Source organism: Apis florea, unplaced genomic scaffold (genome assembly GCF_048593485.1).
Source record: "Apis florea isolate Af1SG1 unplaced genomic scaffold, ASM4859348v1 contig_3203_pilon, whole genome shotgun sequence".
In the NCBI taxonomy this organism is placed as follows: Eukaryota; Metazoa; Arthropoda; class Insecta; order Hymenoptera; family Apidae; genus Apis; species Apis florea.
Genome location: NW_028256723.1, coordinates 8,508,449 through 8,524,740, shown reverse-complemented (window position 1 = coordinate 8,524,740; position 16,292 = coordinate 8,508,449). Strand labels below are relative to the sequence as shown.

At 28.6% G+C, this 16,292-nt stretch overlaps 1 protein-coding gene across 1 annotated transcript; it reads left to right on the top strand.

The window, feature by feature from the left end:
* Positions 1 to 1,884: 1,884 nt before the first annotated feature.
* On the top strand, positions 1,885 to 10,104 carry ogre (optic ganglion reduced). The gene is made up of 4 exons (XM_003692388.4): positions 1,885 to 3,980; positions 5,109 to 5,216; positions 6,769 to 6,924; positions 7,884 to 10,104. The coding sequence occupies exons 1-4, from the start codon at positions 3,732 to 3,734 to the stop codon at positions 8,454 to 8,456; spliced, it is 1,086 nt and encodes a 361-aa protein (XP_003692436.1). The 5' UTR covers positions 1,885 to 3,731; the 3' UTR covers positions 8,457 to 10,104.
* Positions 10,105 to 16,292: the final 6,188 nt, after the last annotated feature.

Sequence of the window (16,292 nt, the reverse complement as noted above, 5' to 3'; positions counted from 1 at the left end):
AAACGAAAATTTCTTTATATCTTCTAATAAGCACAAGCGATAAACGACGACGAGCGTTATGAAAATATTTACGTAATATCATGTTACCATTTGCTATTGATACGTCATAGATGTACACCAACGTACCGTTTATGTATCGTTTTATGTATCGAATTAAAGTCTTGCTGATTTTCTTTCGTAGAACATTAGTTTCTAAGTGCAGCGATAGTTTCTTAGTAACCGGAACTCTTGCCTTGTATCTGGAAGACTTTTACGAGATTCCGTAAACATGTGCGTAACATGTGTCACCATCGTTTTTACACGAGTTAGTATTTGTATTTGTAGTAGGTATAAATTAAACCGATCACAAATCTAACATCCCATTTTCAAATATTTAAAAGAATGAAATAGCTTTCATTATTTATTGAAATTAGAATTTATATTTTTTTTTAAAAAAATGACATCTTATAAATTATTTATATATATATTTTTTTTTTCTAAGAAAAAATACGTTAAAATTTCATAACTTAAAAAATTGTTTCTCTAAATCTTTCTTCGTTTTATCTCAAAAAAAATTTTATGCCAATGGCAATGAACAACAGCTTATGTAAAAAAATATCGTATTCGTGTAAAGATTCTTTGTTTTTCGAAATCTTTGTACAGTCGACTGATATTGAAAATTATGACGCGATAAATTTACATAGATATTTATTTCCATTTAACTATGTGGAATTAAAAATATGAATTTTTATCGAGTAGTTATTGGGATAAACGGTTATTTTAAGACAATTTGTCCAATTTTATATAATCACTATAGATTTATAAAGTTGTACATTATATAAAAATATCGTTTTGTATGATAAAATCTGAATTTGAATTTTAAATATAAAATTAAAAAATGAACAATTCTACCATAGATAAAAAAATATATACACATATAATCATAAAGAAAATAAGTATCAATTATAAATGTTAAAGATAAAAATGTCGAAAAAAAAAAAAAAAATGAAATATTCAAATTAATGGAAAAATACAAGTTTCAAGGTTTCTATTTCTATAGTATTCAACTAAATATTACGAATATAAAATTTAAACGCATAAAAAAAAAAATTATCGAACAAATTTTTTTTTTTTAATTCTTATTATTTTTGTTGCAATTTAATATATATCTCAGAATCTAACATAATCACAAACGAAATGACTATGAATACAAGAGATACTGGTATTTTCGTAGAGTAAAATGCAGTTCTTTCAGGAACCGTGCATCTGGTCACGTACAAATTGCAGCAAGCACCCTTTGTCAAACAGAATAAAGGCATAAAACGAGAGAAGGAAGAAGAAGCGAGCACAAAATTGCTGATATTGATTGGATAATTCCTTGTTACATTGCCTTATGCAATTTCACATGCAAATTTATTTTTACGATTTCGATTATATCATATATCAACTTTTATTCTTTATTAATCAAATTTTTTTTATTCACTTTAATTTTTAAATTCTATTATCTGTTACTTTTCATTTAGAAAGCAGTATAATCTATTACCAGTTACAATTTGCAAATATCATCTAATGATACTAATAGTATTAACATAAATAGTAGAAATTCGTTATGTTTTAGTTAATATATTAAAAATGTTATAAAATGAAATGATGAAAATTATTTATTCAGCATTTCGACGTGCAGTTATCTTTTTTATTGAATTTACGAACAAATTAAATATAATATGAGATAAATATATTTTATCTTGTGATATTCGAGGTTTGTTTACACTTTAAATCAAAGAAATAATGGAAGAAACGAAAAGATACTTATTGGAAATATGAAACTCCCTGTAACTTTTTTCTTTGATACATATATATATATATTGATTAATTTTATATGTAGAATAATTCTAAACACGATGTTGTCATTTAGAATATAAATTTTACTCGTATAAATTCTGCATATGATCCTTCTGTCGACCTCAGTGTTCAATTGAATTTAACGATCGAATTAAACCGATTTACTTTCATTATGATATTCGAGGCGAAGAAGAGACCGGCCAGAACAGAAAAGAAAGAGAAACAAGCAAGCAAATAACGGTAATGGGAGCGAGCCTCAAGTTTTAAATCACCATAAATTTTGAAATAGAATATTATCGGAAGGAAGGAAAACTAAAAATTTTTATAATTATATGTTATAATTATATGAAATTTTTTTTATTGTAATTCATATTTTTTGAATATTAGATAGAAATATCTTACATACATTACATGTTATTTTCGTATGCTCGAAATTCGAAATAATCTTTTCTATCTATTGTTTTCATAATAAATAAAATTAAACAGAAAAAAGGAAATAAAAAATAAAACCCATGTGATAATCTTTTTATAAGTTTTTTTTTTGTATTTTTTAATTTTAAATATATACGTTCTAAGCATACGAAATAAATTGTTAAAAAATAAAAAGAATCTGACAACAGTAGCCCTCATCGTTGAACGCAGGAGCATACACTATGGAAACAGGGTATACAATATATTGTGGTATATAAAGGGGGGAGTTTGAAGCAGCCGTCGGTCCCCCACCGTTTCGATCCCCACCTCCTGGGCCCTCTCCTACTCGTTTCTACTCCGGCAGTCCCCCTAGCAGATCGAAAGAGTTTCCCTCTCGCCCCTCTGCTGAACAACAAGCCACTGACTTCTCGTCAGTCGACGTTGAAGACTGCTACGTACATACGTGTATATGCTCGACACAATTCGGTGTTGGCTGCTCGCAACCCGTTCATCGTACGATCTATCTGCACGATATATCGAGAGAAAAAGTTCTGCGCGAAGAGGAGAGAGAGAGAGAGAGAAAGAGAAGGAGAAAGAGGGGGTTCGCGGCACGCCGAGAGAGTTCAAGGTGTTGCACAACTTTGCGTCAGGCTGTGTTTCTCTCTGAGAAATCCTCGACTGACAGAAAGAACAGCAGCAAAATTGACAGTGAGTGTCGTAGCTTTGACACGAAGCGAAGAATCAATCAGTTTGGTGGCGTGACATAGCGCGATTATACGGAGATCGAGAGAACTAGACGAAACGAGCGCGCGTCTCGATTACATGTAGCTCTACCTATCCACAGAGATCACGTGGGAAAAAGACATACAATCGATACAGAAAACACTGTTTGCTTCCAGTAGCACGCACGGTTATTTGTTTATCACGACTCACTTGAACGTGTTTAACGCCTTCGAACCGATTGATTGGCGGCAAAAAATGTTGACAGGACACGTTTGTTTCGTTAACGCATTCCAGAATTAAATTCCTGCCAGAAGATAACCGTGTGCGTGTGTAAAGTCTAAAGTGGTCGTTCGCGATCTCGTTCAACGTGGTTCGGTGACCGATCGCGTGTGCGCGCGCGCGCACTCTCTTCGGTCCGAAGAAAGAACAAGAAGTAGTGGTGGAGTAGGGCAGAAGAAAAGGAAGAAGGACGCCAAAGGAGAAGGAGAACCGGGAGAAAAGGAAAAGAGGGAGGCACGCCGCGTGGACACAGCCGTACGATCGTGTCTGTTTCGTTTCGTTTTACCGCTTTTCGAGCTTGAGCGTGGTAGATGAAGACTCGGGAAAGTTTCAGTTAATATCTGATTTTTCCGATACGTGTTTCTCTTGTTTCTTTTCTCTTTTGTTTTTTTTTTTCGTTCGTGAACGATTCTACCACGTGGGAATAACCGTGCGAAGGAGAAGAAAACATACGAGGATTGTAAACAACCTAACGCGTTTGATTAAAGAAAACAATCATGTATAAACTACTAGGAGGTCTTGGACAATACTTGAAATGGCAGGAAATCACAACAGATTCTATGGTGTTTCGGTTACACAACCACTTTACAACGGTGCTACTTTTCACGTGTTCGATGGTAATCACGGCCACCCAATACGTAGGCAATCCAATCTCTTGCATCGTTCAGGGTTTACCCACGCACCCTATCAACACTTATTGCTGGATAACTTCTACATTTACTATGCCGGACGCATTTAATCGGCAGGTGGGTAATCTGGTTTAACGACTACGTCCCTAATTTTCTAACTTAGATTCATATTTAATCACGGTATCACAGAGACCACTTATTTCTAACCTTCGAAACCTTGACGGGTATAGTGTGGGGTTACGAATCGTTGATAACTATAGAAAAATGTTGTACCGACTGGTTTTCGATATAATAAAATTATAGAATAGATTTTATTTTTATATAATTGAAATAAAACATAATTTAAAAAGATTTTAAATTAATACGTGTTATAAAAATTTACAAATTAATTATTAAAAATTATTTTTAACATTATAAATATTTATTTGTAATGTTTGATGTATTGTAATCATATAATTTTCTACTTTCTTTACATACATATTTATATTATGTAGATTATTTAATTTTCAGTTTATTAATTAAAATATTTATTACTATTATTAAATTAATTATTTAAATAACCGTTGTTCATAAATAATTTAGATTTTATTTTGTTATAAGCAAAAATATATTTATTAATAATTGCAATTATAAAAAATAATAGACTTTGAAAAAAATTTCTTTTAAAAATTTTGCTTGATAATAATAATTAATAAATAATAATAATTGTCTGAAATGTTATTTTATATTGGAAATAAAAAAAAATATAATATGCCAATGGAAAAATTTTGGAATTTATATTAAGGTTATCTAATAACCTCGGTAACTCATTATTTTTTATAATTTCATGTATAATTATTCATTTTATATGAAATTTTGAAATGTCTAATATATAAAAAATCAATATATATATATATATATATATATTTTATTACAAAATCAATTCGGTAAATATTATACTGTAAATTTATGAATATATTTTACAGTTACAGAATATATTTAATTATATAAGACATAAAATAGAGATTAATAATTTGTCTATTGTGTTTTAATTTTCTTTACTTTTATCAAGTACCAAATAAATTCTTCCAAATTAATCCTTTTAAAATAAAATTTTTTGTTTATTTCACTTCTCTTTTGATTGATGTTTCTGATACATTCTATAAAGACTGTAGAAAATGCATATAAATATAAAATATAAAATTAATCAACGCACCCGCACTCTTTCGACATTATTGTTGACAGAGCATTTATTTCTTTCATTAGGTTGGTCTAGAGGTGGCGCATCCAGGAGTAGCGAACGACTTCGGCGATGTAGATGCGAGGAAATATTATACTTATTACCAATGGGTGTGCTTTGTGTTATTCTTCCAGGTAAAGGCTCGTTTATCAGTAATCTACCACGCGACAGATAAAACACAGACAGCTGCACGCGCCTTCTCGGTTAGGTTTTTCTTTACTGTTCTCATCTTTCTCGTATTGGATATCTGATTCGCGGACGTAAATGCATGAGCGTAAAAAATTGACTTGTTAAAATTTTTTATCGCCACTTCTGTACTGATGATTATCTATTTTTTTTGCAGTGCTATCAGTTTTTGTCTTTACCTGTCTTGAGAACTGCTTTGGCAGTAGTTTCGCTCTATTTGACGCTTTTACCGGCAGAGTCGAAAGACTCTATTAGATTAAGTTAAGAAGAATCATCAACAAGTTTGCATTATGTTTTATATAATATAAAAAATAGAAGTTAAAACGATTCTGCATATGAATATATCAATAAATTATTAAAAATTGTCTCTGAAAAAATTTTGAAACAGTGCATTACGGGAAAGAGAGATTTCGATTTATATTGATTTTATTAATTTCGATTCTACAAATATCTATCGATTCTGCAACAATTCCAATGATCTATCATAATACGTATATATAATACGTTATACATATGCTGTATTTTATATCATAATTGATTTAAAAATTTTGCCTTTTTTTTTTAATTAATTAAGCTCTCGTAAACAGAGGGAATGATTTCAGATAGAAAGATTTAGATAAACATAAATAGACGTGAAATATAATTCTTCAGGTTGAAGATATCTTAATCATTATATCATAACAAAACAATAAATGATAACAAAACAATGACTGTATTCACGAATTAATAATTCAGAATTATTGATCTATTAATACTTGTTTTTTTAATACATAATCGATATATAGATGATATAATATATAATCTTTATGGAATTATTATAGGACTAAAATAATATTATGTAATATTTATTTGTATAATAGATTTTGTAAAAGAAATGATGCCAAATTGAAAAAATTATTTTGAATATAACAAAATATTTAAATAACTGAATTTTTATTATTATTATTACAATTATTAGTAATTTATTATTACATTATAATTATATCTGCAAATTTTATAGATAATATGTATCCTTTTATCATAATATGTTCCGATACCGGTATTAATTGATTCTATTTACCCGAGTACGAATTCATATTGCTTAAATGAGAAATGATAGGTAATAAAGAGAATCGGAATACTCTTATATGCGCTCCAGTTACATATAAGAACTGTTTGTCTCATGATTCCGTCCAGATAAAAAAAGTTTCCAAGTGTAAATGTATATGTTTTTTACGTAACCATTGGAATTTCTTTCACTGATAAATGTAATATGAGATCTGCGTATATCGCGAAGGCATCAATATTATATTGGCCCCCCTTTATGCGAACTGCATAGCTTATTATGCATGGATTATACCGTCGTCGGTGTTTTCATAAATATATCATAAAGTGATTGCTAATTTTAAGAAATGTTTTTTTTTTGCTCATAATTTCATTCAAATATATATTTTTATGCTTAAAAAAAAAAAAAAAAAAATATTTCCTCTCAATCAACGAAATATTTATAATTTTTCACAGGCGGTACTATGCTACGTTCCACAATGGTTGTGGAATATGTGGGAGGGCGGTTTGATCAACGCACTGGTTATGGGTATGAATCATGGTCTCGATCACGAGGATAATATTCAAAAAAAGAAATCTATGCTTATGGTTTATTTAATGCAATATAGAAAGGTAAATTTATTTATATATTTATAAGTGATTATATTATTTCAATTGAGTGAAAAAAAAAAAAATTACATTCTTTGAGAATACGAGGAATAGCTTATGAAAATTATGAAATTGATCTTCTAAATTTATAATGAATTCATCGACACTTTTTTAAAATACATTTAATTAATTATAATATTAGAAAAATTAAAATACAATTCTTTTTGAAAAGAAAAATTGTAAAATTTAAATTTTAAAATGTAAAGTTAAGAAAATAATAAAAGTAATAACAACTGATCAAGTAATTATTTTAAATTTTTCAATTGTAACTAAAACAAATTTCAACGATGATAGTTCAAAAATAATATTAGAAAAATTAAATACAATTCTTTTTGAAAAGAAAAATTGTAAAATTTAAATTTTAAAATGTAAAGTTAAGAAAATAATAAAAGTAATAACAACTGATCAAGTAATTATTTTAAATTTTTCAATTGTAACTAAAACAAATTTCAACGATGATAGTTCAAAATTTAATTAATTATAATATTAGAAAAATTAAATACAATTCTTTTTGAAAAGAAAAATTGTAAAATTTAAATTTTAAAATGTAAAGTTAAGAAAATAATAAAAGTAATAACAACTGATTTTTCAATTCTAACTAAAACAAATTTCAACGATGATAGTTCAAAATTTAATTAATTATAATATTAGAAAAATTAAATACAATTCTTTTTGAAAAGAAAAATTGTAAAATTTAAATTTTAAAATGTAAAGTTAAGAAAATAATAAAAGTAATAACAACTGATCAAGTAATTATTTAAAATTTTTCAATTCTAACTAAAACAAATTTCAACGATGATAGTTCATATCTTGGGAGAAAGAACGTAAGAGGAGAAGGAGGGCTGAGACGATTTGGTTAAATCCAATTTGCCTTCATTGAGTCCAATTTATGCCAATTCACCGATTGCTTGTTCTTCTTTCAGACGCACAACACGTATGTGTACCGGTATTTCGCCTGCGAGGCCCTCTGCCTTGTCAATATTTTCCTTCAACTGTACCTGATGAATCGATTTTTCGACGGCGAGTTCCTCAGCTATGGACTGCGAGTCTTACAATTATCCGACGTTCCACAGGAAGAACGTGTAGATCCTATGGTCTACGTCTTTCCACGCGTTACCAAATGCATATTCCACAAGTATGGTGCATCAGGGACCATACAGAAGCACGACTCTCTATGTATCCTACCGTTGAACATCGTCAACGAGAAAACGTACATTTTCATCTGGTTCTGGTATACCATCCTATCGATTTTGTTGATCGGCTTGATGGTCTACAGAGCCGCCATAATCTTCGCCCCAGCCGTCAGACCAAGATTGCTTTGCCTGTCATCACGACTTCTCTCCATAGAAACCTGCAACAGTATCAGCAAGAAGATTGACCTTGGCGATTGGTGGCTTCTCTACATCCTCTCCTCTAACATGGACTCGTTGATCTACAGGGATTTCTTGCAAGAGCTTACTAAAAAAATGAGCGATTCACATTCAGTCGTTGCCTAGGTGTTACACTTTGCTATTGTTTTATTATACAATTAAAAGATTAAAAGACAAAAGATTGAAAGATAAGATAGAATTATGGACTGATTCCGTTGATTGGTCAATAAGCAGCATTCTATAATTTCTGCCTGAGAGATTATTTTTCTCTAGAGAAAATTAAAAGAAAGAGATTGAAAGAAAAAAAAAATATATATATATATATATATACACATATATGTAGACCTGCGCATTTGTATAAATGAAGCGAGAATTCATAAAGATATTTTCCTAAACTAGCGCTTAAATGAAAGAAACAATTGCTATATACGACTGACGTAGAAAAATGCGATGAAGAAGACATTCCTAATGCCGCATTGAAGTGACCACTTTAGGATCTCTGTGTGCGTGTGTGTGTGCTTGTGCGTGCGTACTTGTGTGTGCATACGTGTATATGTGGATATGGTAGCTGCGTGTTATGTATACTCACGCGTGTATCATCATTGTTTTTCAACGATTAGGTCCCGAGAGAATCGTTCTGTAACTTTTCATTTAGTGTTCGTTCTCCAAAGCAAACAAACCTATTTTATTTCTTCGAGTATTGCTCAAAGCAAATCGTTTCACTAGGATTAGAAAAATCTATTGACCGTGGGGATCATAACGTGCAAGGATATGTATTTTACCGGTTTACAACGTCTTTTTTTGCTATGAGATCATACTGGTTTTTTTTTAATCGATCTCCGTGGTTATGACAACACGTGTATATTGTGTCTTACGAAAGACGCTATTATGATACATTCCTGTATAGCGTATATACAAATTAATTCACTTTTTTTTTTTTTTTTCTTTAAAATAAAGAAAAGATTTTTTTTTTTTTTCTTTTCTTTTCTTTTAATACATATACCGAATTTTTAAACGTATATTTTATGTTAAAATACCTTAGGGATAATCTTTTTTCACGCGATTAAGTAATCGCAATACGAATTAAAATTATATGTTAATGTAGTTGGAAAGTTGTAAGAATTTTGGTATGGCTAAAATGAATATTTTATTCGGTGGATTTTTCTCTAACATACGTTTTTATTTTAATAGCGTTTAAAACATATAGTATCTTTTTAATTAATAAAAAGAATGAACTGAAGATCTTTAAATAATTGTTATTATAAAGTTGTTAATTAATTGTCGTCCATTTTCGCGAAAAAATGGAAAAAAGTGCATGTTGGTGTAAACACTATATATATATATATATACACGCACACACACACATATATATATATATGTATATGTATATCGATCGACTATTTACCCATTTGTGTTCCGTCGGCAAGGAAACATTGTCGAAGAAGACTTCTATTAAACGTTTTTTTTTTTTCCAACGCTATATAATATTTTTCATCACGTTTCAACATCTATGTCCAATGACTTTATAAGCGTTAAACAAATTGTACCATATGCATGTATTTCCTATTGGAAAATAAGAAACGAATTTTAAACACAGAAAGCCGAATTTTAACGGTATTACTTTATTTTATTTTATTTTTAGGCGATTAATAAATGATTAAATGAGAGAATTAAAGATTGACAAATATGGATTATGTTTTATACGACTTTACAATTTATACTTATCTATTTTCAGTTAATATTGTATTGAAATGAAATATTCGTATAATAAGCACACCTATTGTTGTTCATTCCATTCAACGATATTTAATCTTGGTCATAAGATTTTTGTTTTAAATTTTCTCCTTGATAAAACTATCGAATATTTTTTACTTTTATTCCTTGTCTCGATTTTAATCCTTGTATTCAACTTGTTTGCTAAGCTATAAGCGTAACGTATAATATAGTTCTGCCGCATACAAATGCAATGCTTTTTTTTCTTTTGATCTTAAAAGTTTCACAGAAACTTAACTATCAATTATAATTACTAAGTGAATGTAAAAGACGTTGATACACGAGGATAATATGCTATAATTACGCATATAACGTTATATGCTTCACTTTTAGTATTATTATACTAGTATTTAAAAAAAAAAAAAAAAATAAAAGATTCCTACTGTTTGAAAAGGCTATTTTTTTTTTTTTTAATTCATATTTCATAGAACTTTTTATTATGTGCGGAGAGTGAAATTGATGAATTTTTAAAATTTTCTTATGAAGATTTTTGAAAGAAAGAGAGAGAGGGAAAAAAACAGAAAGGAAAGAAAGAGATACACACATATATTAACAATTATAAAAATCGATGGTACACCTGGTTTTGGAAAGAAAAATCGCTCGAAAATGTGACAACGCGTTGAAAAGATCTCTAAGAAATTTCGTTTCCAACGTATGTTTCCAACGGTTATCGAGTTAATGGAGACCGGAACAGTGGTGCTCAACTCGTGCAGCGTGACCAAATGCTTGAAGGAATAACTTGGTAATAAAACTAAATGTAGCGATTGGATGACACACATTTATTTTGATGCCAGATTTCTGTGAAATTTCCAGTGGAGATACGATGATGTGTAGATTATCGAGAAGCGTAGGCGTTCGTTTCTCGAGTTTCTCGAGTGATGGAAGTTTAATTCTTTTAATCCCTTTTGATCCCGAGCAATTCAGACACTCAGATGATGAAGAATTTTCTCGTCTGAAAAGACAACGATTCTATAGAACGTTCGAATATCTTAAACATTTCGTGGAACATTCCATGAAAAAATAATCGTAAAAAAAAAAAAGAAATGGTAGATATAATTTAAAATTGATCCTTCTTCGAAGATTAATACACAATAAAATATAAAAAATCGTTTCAAAAAATGTTTAAGTTAATTGGGAGAAAAAATGAAAATTTAAAAAAATTTTTTCAATACGGGTCGAAAGCTACTTAATGCCATCGCTAGATAAAATAGCGAGTGAATCGTGTTGTCACTTCGGCGCCAAAGCAATTTTAAGAAAGCTTGGGGTTGATCGAAATAGTGGTAAAAGAACGAAGGAGCGAAAGACAGAGAGAGAGATACGAAGGTGAAAAAAAAAAAATATAAAAATAAAATTGACTCGAACTAAAAGAGATCAGAGAAAAAGTAACAGTTGTGGTGTTCATGTTTTGCCAACCAGTGGACGTTCTTCCGTTCTTATCCTGCTTCCAAGTGTTTCTTCTTCAAATTTTCGGAAATAATCGATATAAAGTTCGTTGCAGAAAATAAAATATAATAAATTCAATTTTTTTTTTTTTTCATAACTTGAGCCGAGTGATAAACGAATAAAAACAATCGTATATACACTTTCGTAAAATCGAAAATAATATGTATAATTTATAATGATATATGATAATGTCACATAGTTGGACAAATGAAAATAATCAGGAATATATTTCATTTTTTGAAATTTAACACGCGTTGTAATTGAAAGGAGGATGTTATGTTGTGTATCGAACAAGTGATCAAGAGAATAATAATAAATTCATGTTTTTAACAACTTTTTAAACAAAATTTTTATCAATGGAGATGTTACCATGTATAAGTTGTATAAATAAAAACAATCGTATGAATATTTTCTTAACATTTAAAATTAGAGATTAGTGATACTATTAAAAGTATTTGACGTTCGTCGAATTATAATTGTTCGAGTATGAAGTATGTATCTAATGTCAATTCTTCCACAAAAATTATCGTAAATGGAGAAGTTATATTTTCGTCAAATAAAACTTTGGAAAATAGAGTTTTGGTTGGATACAATGATGTGACAATTAGAACAATTCGAAATAGAAATAAAAGCGAAGCGAAAATGATAGATAAAGTCATGGCACTTTGTTATTCTTTGCGTGTAAGTTTTGATTTGAAGTATTTTTAATAGAGCGTTATATTTTAATAATTACGATATTTCCTTTTTCAACAATTTAATAATTTCAATAATTTATCATTTAATTATTATTATTATTGCTAATTATATTTATTTTTTAATATTACATAAATTCTTAAATTCTTTCAAATATCATTAATGTAATAAATTGATTAATTAATATCTCTAATGAAACATTTTATGTATTCATATTTATATCAGAATATGTATATATATATTTAAGAAAATAGATTTTTAAAAAACCACGAGATATTTTTGATCATGTGAGTTCATGATATATGAATAATCGAATACACGTCTCATTAAAATACAATACTCAAAGCACAAGCGTTTCAATTCACTTAAGTGACTGCTTTGTTTCATGCATTAATTGAAATATGAATTAAAATTAGTTGTAATGATTCGCTTATCTCTGAACTATGAGAAAATCTGTTTTTTAGAATGGAAATTAGGAACGCAATAAGCGAAATTATAAAATGCAATAAATCGTGATAAAGAATAATATGGTTTTTACGAATCTTAAATTTTAAATTTAAATAAAATTATATGCGAATATTAATGTGAAACACAATATAAAAACTTACTAAAATTATATCTTGAAATTATGATTTATTAAAATTATAACTATTAATATACGATATGAAATTATGATATAATAAGGATGGAAAGAAGAAAAAAAAAAAATCCCTAAAAACTTGATCCCTAAATTTATATAAATATTTTGTATATATATTTTACAATACAAAACAAATAATAGATATATAATTATTTATTTATATATAAACTTAAAACATTTTGCTAATAAAGAAATATAATTTTACAGATGAATAAAACGAAAACCGATAGCATCACTATCAGATTACACTCCTTAACAACAATTCTAATACTGATGTTTTCAGCAATTATTAGTAGCAAACAAGTTGTAGGAAATCCAATAGAATGTGTTCATACCAGGTACGAACAAAAATTTACAGAAAACAAATAATCGATTAGAATTTATTATTTTCAATTATTTTAAATGACTAACCTTCTCCTAATTTAAACACATATCTAAGTAATTCTTTGATGTATTAAGTAACACATCAAAAAAGTATTAGATTCCATTTCAAAATATCTTAATTTAATACGATTTTACTTTTATCATCGAACGATTATTTGTCCTTCATTGATTTCATTCTTTTATATAAATTTTCTTGTACTTACTTATATATATAATTTGTGTTTTTTTATTTTTGTTGAATGCATCTGCAATCGCCATACACATACTTATATTAATTGATGGCAGGTGTCACTTCTATTTTTGTTTGTCTTCACACGCCATCTTTTCTTCTTTTTAGTTTAGGATGCGCGTGCGTAATCTATGGTCGTGTATCTTTAAAATATAAACGGTCGTATTGCTTCTCGAGATAATATTTCATATTATCCATATTCAATTTTGAATATGTATATAATTTTGCAGTTTAATATGGCGAATATATTGCTTTGGGTAAGTCTAATTCATGTTTCAGTCATAAATTTTGCTCCTTGTGCTATTTCATAACCTTAAGCTCTTTAAGCTTAATGATGATCCGATGTTCCAGATGTTACATGTATTTTTGTATCGTGTAAAATATTTCGAGATATGTGAATTTTGACAATTTATACGTAAAAAGTAAAATTTATGTTTCATTGAAAAAAAAAAATCGATATTTTGTGTCATTCAGTTTGTAAAAAATTATTTTTCATCTGAATATTTTTATTGTCTTATCATTTAAAAAGTGACTTATCTATTTTTAGTTTTATATCATAGTTTATCTGTTGATGTGTATATGCATAGTTTTAAACAAGAAGTTGAAGTAGACTCTTGATGCATATGTTCCAAACGGATAAAATTAGATTAAGTTGTCTATGATTGAGATTTGATTAATAGCAATATAATATTAAAATAGATGCGCTTGATTATATAAATAATCGATTATGAATATTTCTAAAAATTAGATGACACATGGTTTCTGCGAAACTCTCATTATTGTTTTCTTATACAATTCGGGAATCACTTGAACGTATATAATACATAAATTTCAAGTTTTTTCAGAAATAAGCATATCACACGCGAATAAATCTATTATAAATAATTTCCAACGAATGTGGAATATAATCGATACGATCAATATACATACAATTTATATATGAATTTGCTATTTTTACTTTCGTTTTCTTTATTTTTACTATTTTCTCTCTGCTTGTTTTACATTCTATTTCATTTGTCCTTTGCAGAGATATACCCATCGAGGCTTTCAATTCGTATTGTTGGATACACAGTACATATTTTGTGACCAGAGCTATGCTCGGTACCAATGGCATAGACGTTGTGGCACCTGGAGTTGCGTCTTCTCATGGAAATCATCGTTATGATCAAGAAGACGATATATATTCCAATAAGGAGACAATAAAAAATGTAAAATATTACCAGTGGGTCGCCTTCGTCTTAATATTGCAAGTAAGTCATAAGTATTTTATTTTATTGCTTATATTTAGATCACGTGTCAAATAAATTTAAAAAAATATCTATTCGCTAAAGATACGCGGAAACTCGATTTCCATTACATATATATATTTCTCAAGAGACATGATTTTCAAATAACAATTCCGTTATTTTTAATAGAATGGAATACAAATTTAGTAACAATCATTTGTAACTAATATTATATATATATATATAAACACAAATTTTAAATTAGAAAAAAAAAACAATTCTTTTAAAACGATCATAAAATGTTTTGTTAATTTTAAAGTAGAAAGACAATTGTTTCAAAAGACACTAATCAAATATTTTGTGTAAGTATGACATAAATTCAAAATAATTGATCATTAATCATATTTGTATATATTATTAACACAAATCTGAATAATCGTATAAAAAGCGATCCATCGTGTTACCAAATCTGTGTAATACCAGATCAACACGTTTTCCTAATGAAACACGTGTTCCCGAGGAAAGCACACAAATAGAACTTGCCAGTACGGATATGATTGATTTGTGTTTAAGGAGTCGGAAAACGGGAAGTGAGCTGATTGACGTGTAGGTGTTTCCGACCGTTTCGGTTTGAGCACAATGCGAAATTGATTATTTTGTTTTTCACGATACACACCGCCTTTGAACCCCTTTTCTACGTTGGATCTGTGTGACAAGAACTCGAAAATGGAGAAATGTATACTTTGTTCAAGTATTGTTATTTTCTTCAACCTAAATGTTGTTTCAAATGTGTTCAATTCTTTGAACTTTTTTTTAAAATAAAAGTTAATTATCAAATATTATACACACACACATATATATATATATATATTTAATATTTTTTTCTAATGCTACAATTCGAGAATATCATTAAAATTATGAAATCCAATATTTTTGATACTTTCGCATATTTTTCAATCTTTGCAAATATTTAAATCCTTCTTCGAAATTTGCGAGTTTGATATATTATTGACAAATCTAGTTAGTTAAGTAATTCAAAGAAAAATCACGCGAGCCTAGTTTATATTGTAATAAAAATTATAAATCTGCTTTGATTATTATTCTTATCGAGGAATATAAATAATTATTTGTACTAATTTTTAAAATAATATTTGAAGAAATGTATCGAGATATTTTAAGATATTTTATATTGCTGAAATACGTTGATCGAAATATTCTGTATCGAAAGAGCCAGGTTGCAAGTGTTCGATCGTGGCCAATGTGTAAGCAACTGGCACGTGGACGGTTGCTGCCTACTAGACATTTTCTCATAGATCATTTGGCCACGTGGTCTCCGTCTAAATTAACCTTAAGAACCGCGTTTCACGTCACATTATCGAGCATCGAAGTCTCTTCCCATGTTTTTCGCCGCTTCTTCCCTTTCGTGTTTTTTATTACGCGAATATCGCGGCGACATAAAATATTTAGAGAAATCTGACGATTGTTTTCTCTGAAAATACAGGGAAGCTGTGAAAATATTAAAATTGCAACACGATCGTTACACTTTAAACGTTACCTTTTCCAACTTTTATATA

What these genes read in the sequence shown, in the direction of transcription:
- ogre (XM_003692388.4), top strand. Translation starts at nt 3,732, where the DNA reads ATGTATAAACTACTAGGAGGTCTTGGACAATACTTGAAATGGCAGGAA. An exon ending in CGGACGCATTTAATCGGCAG is followed by an intron (nt 3,981 to 5,108) that starts GTGGGTAATCTG and finishes TTCTTTCATTAG; the next exon opens with GTTGGTCTAGAGGTGGCGCA. An exon ending in GCTTTGTGTTATTCTTCCAG is followed by an intron (nt 5,217 to 6,768) that starts GTAAAGGCTCGT and finishes AATTTTTCACAG; the next exon opens with GCGGTACTATGCTACGTTCC.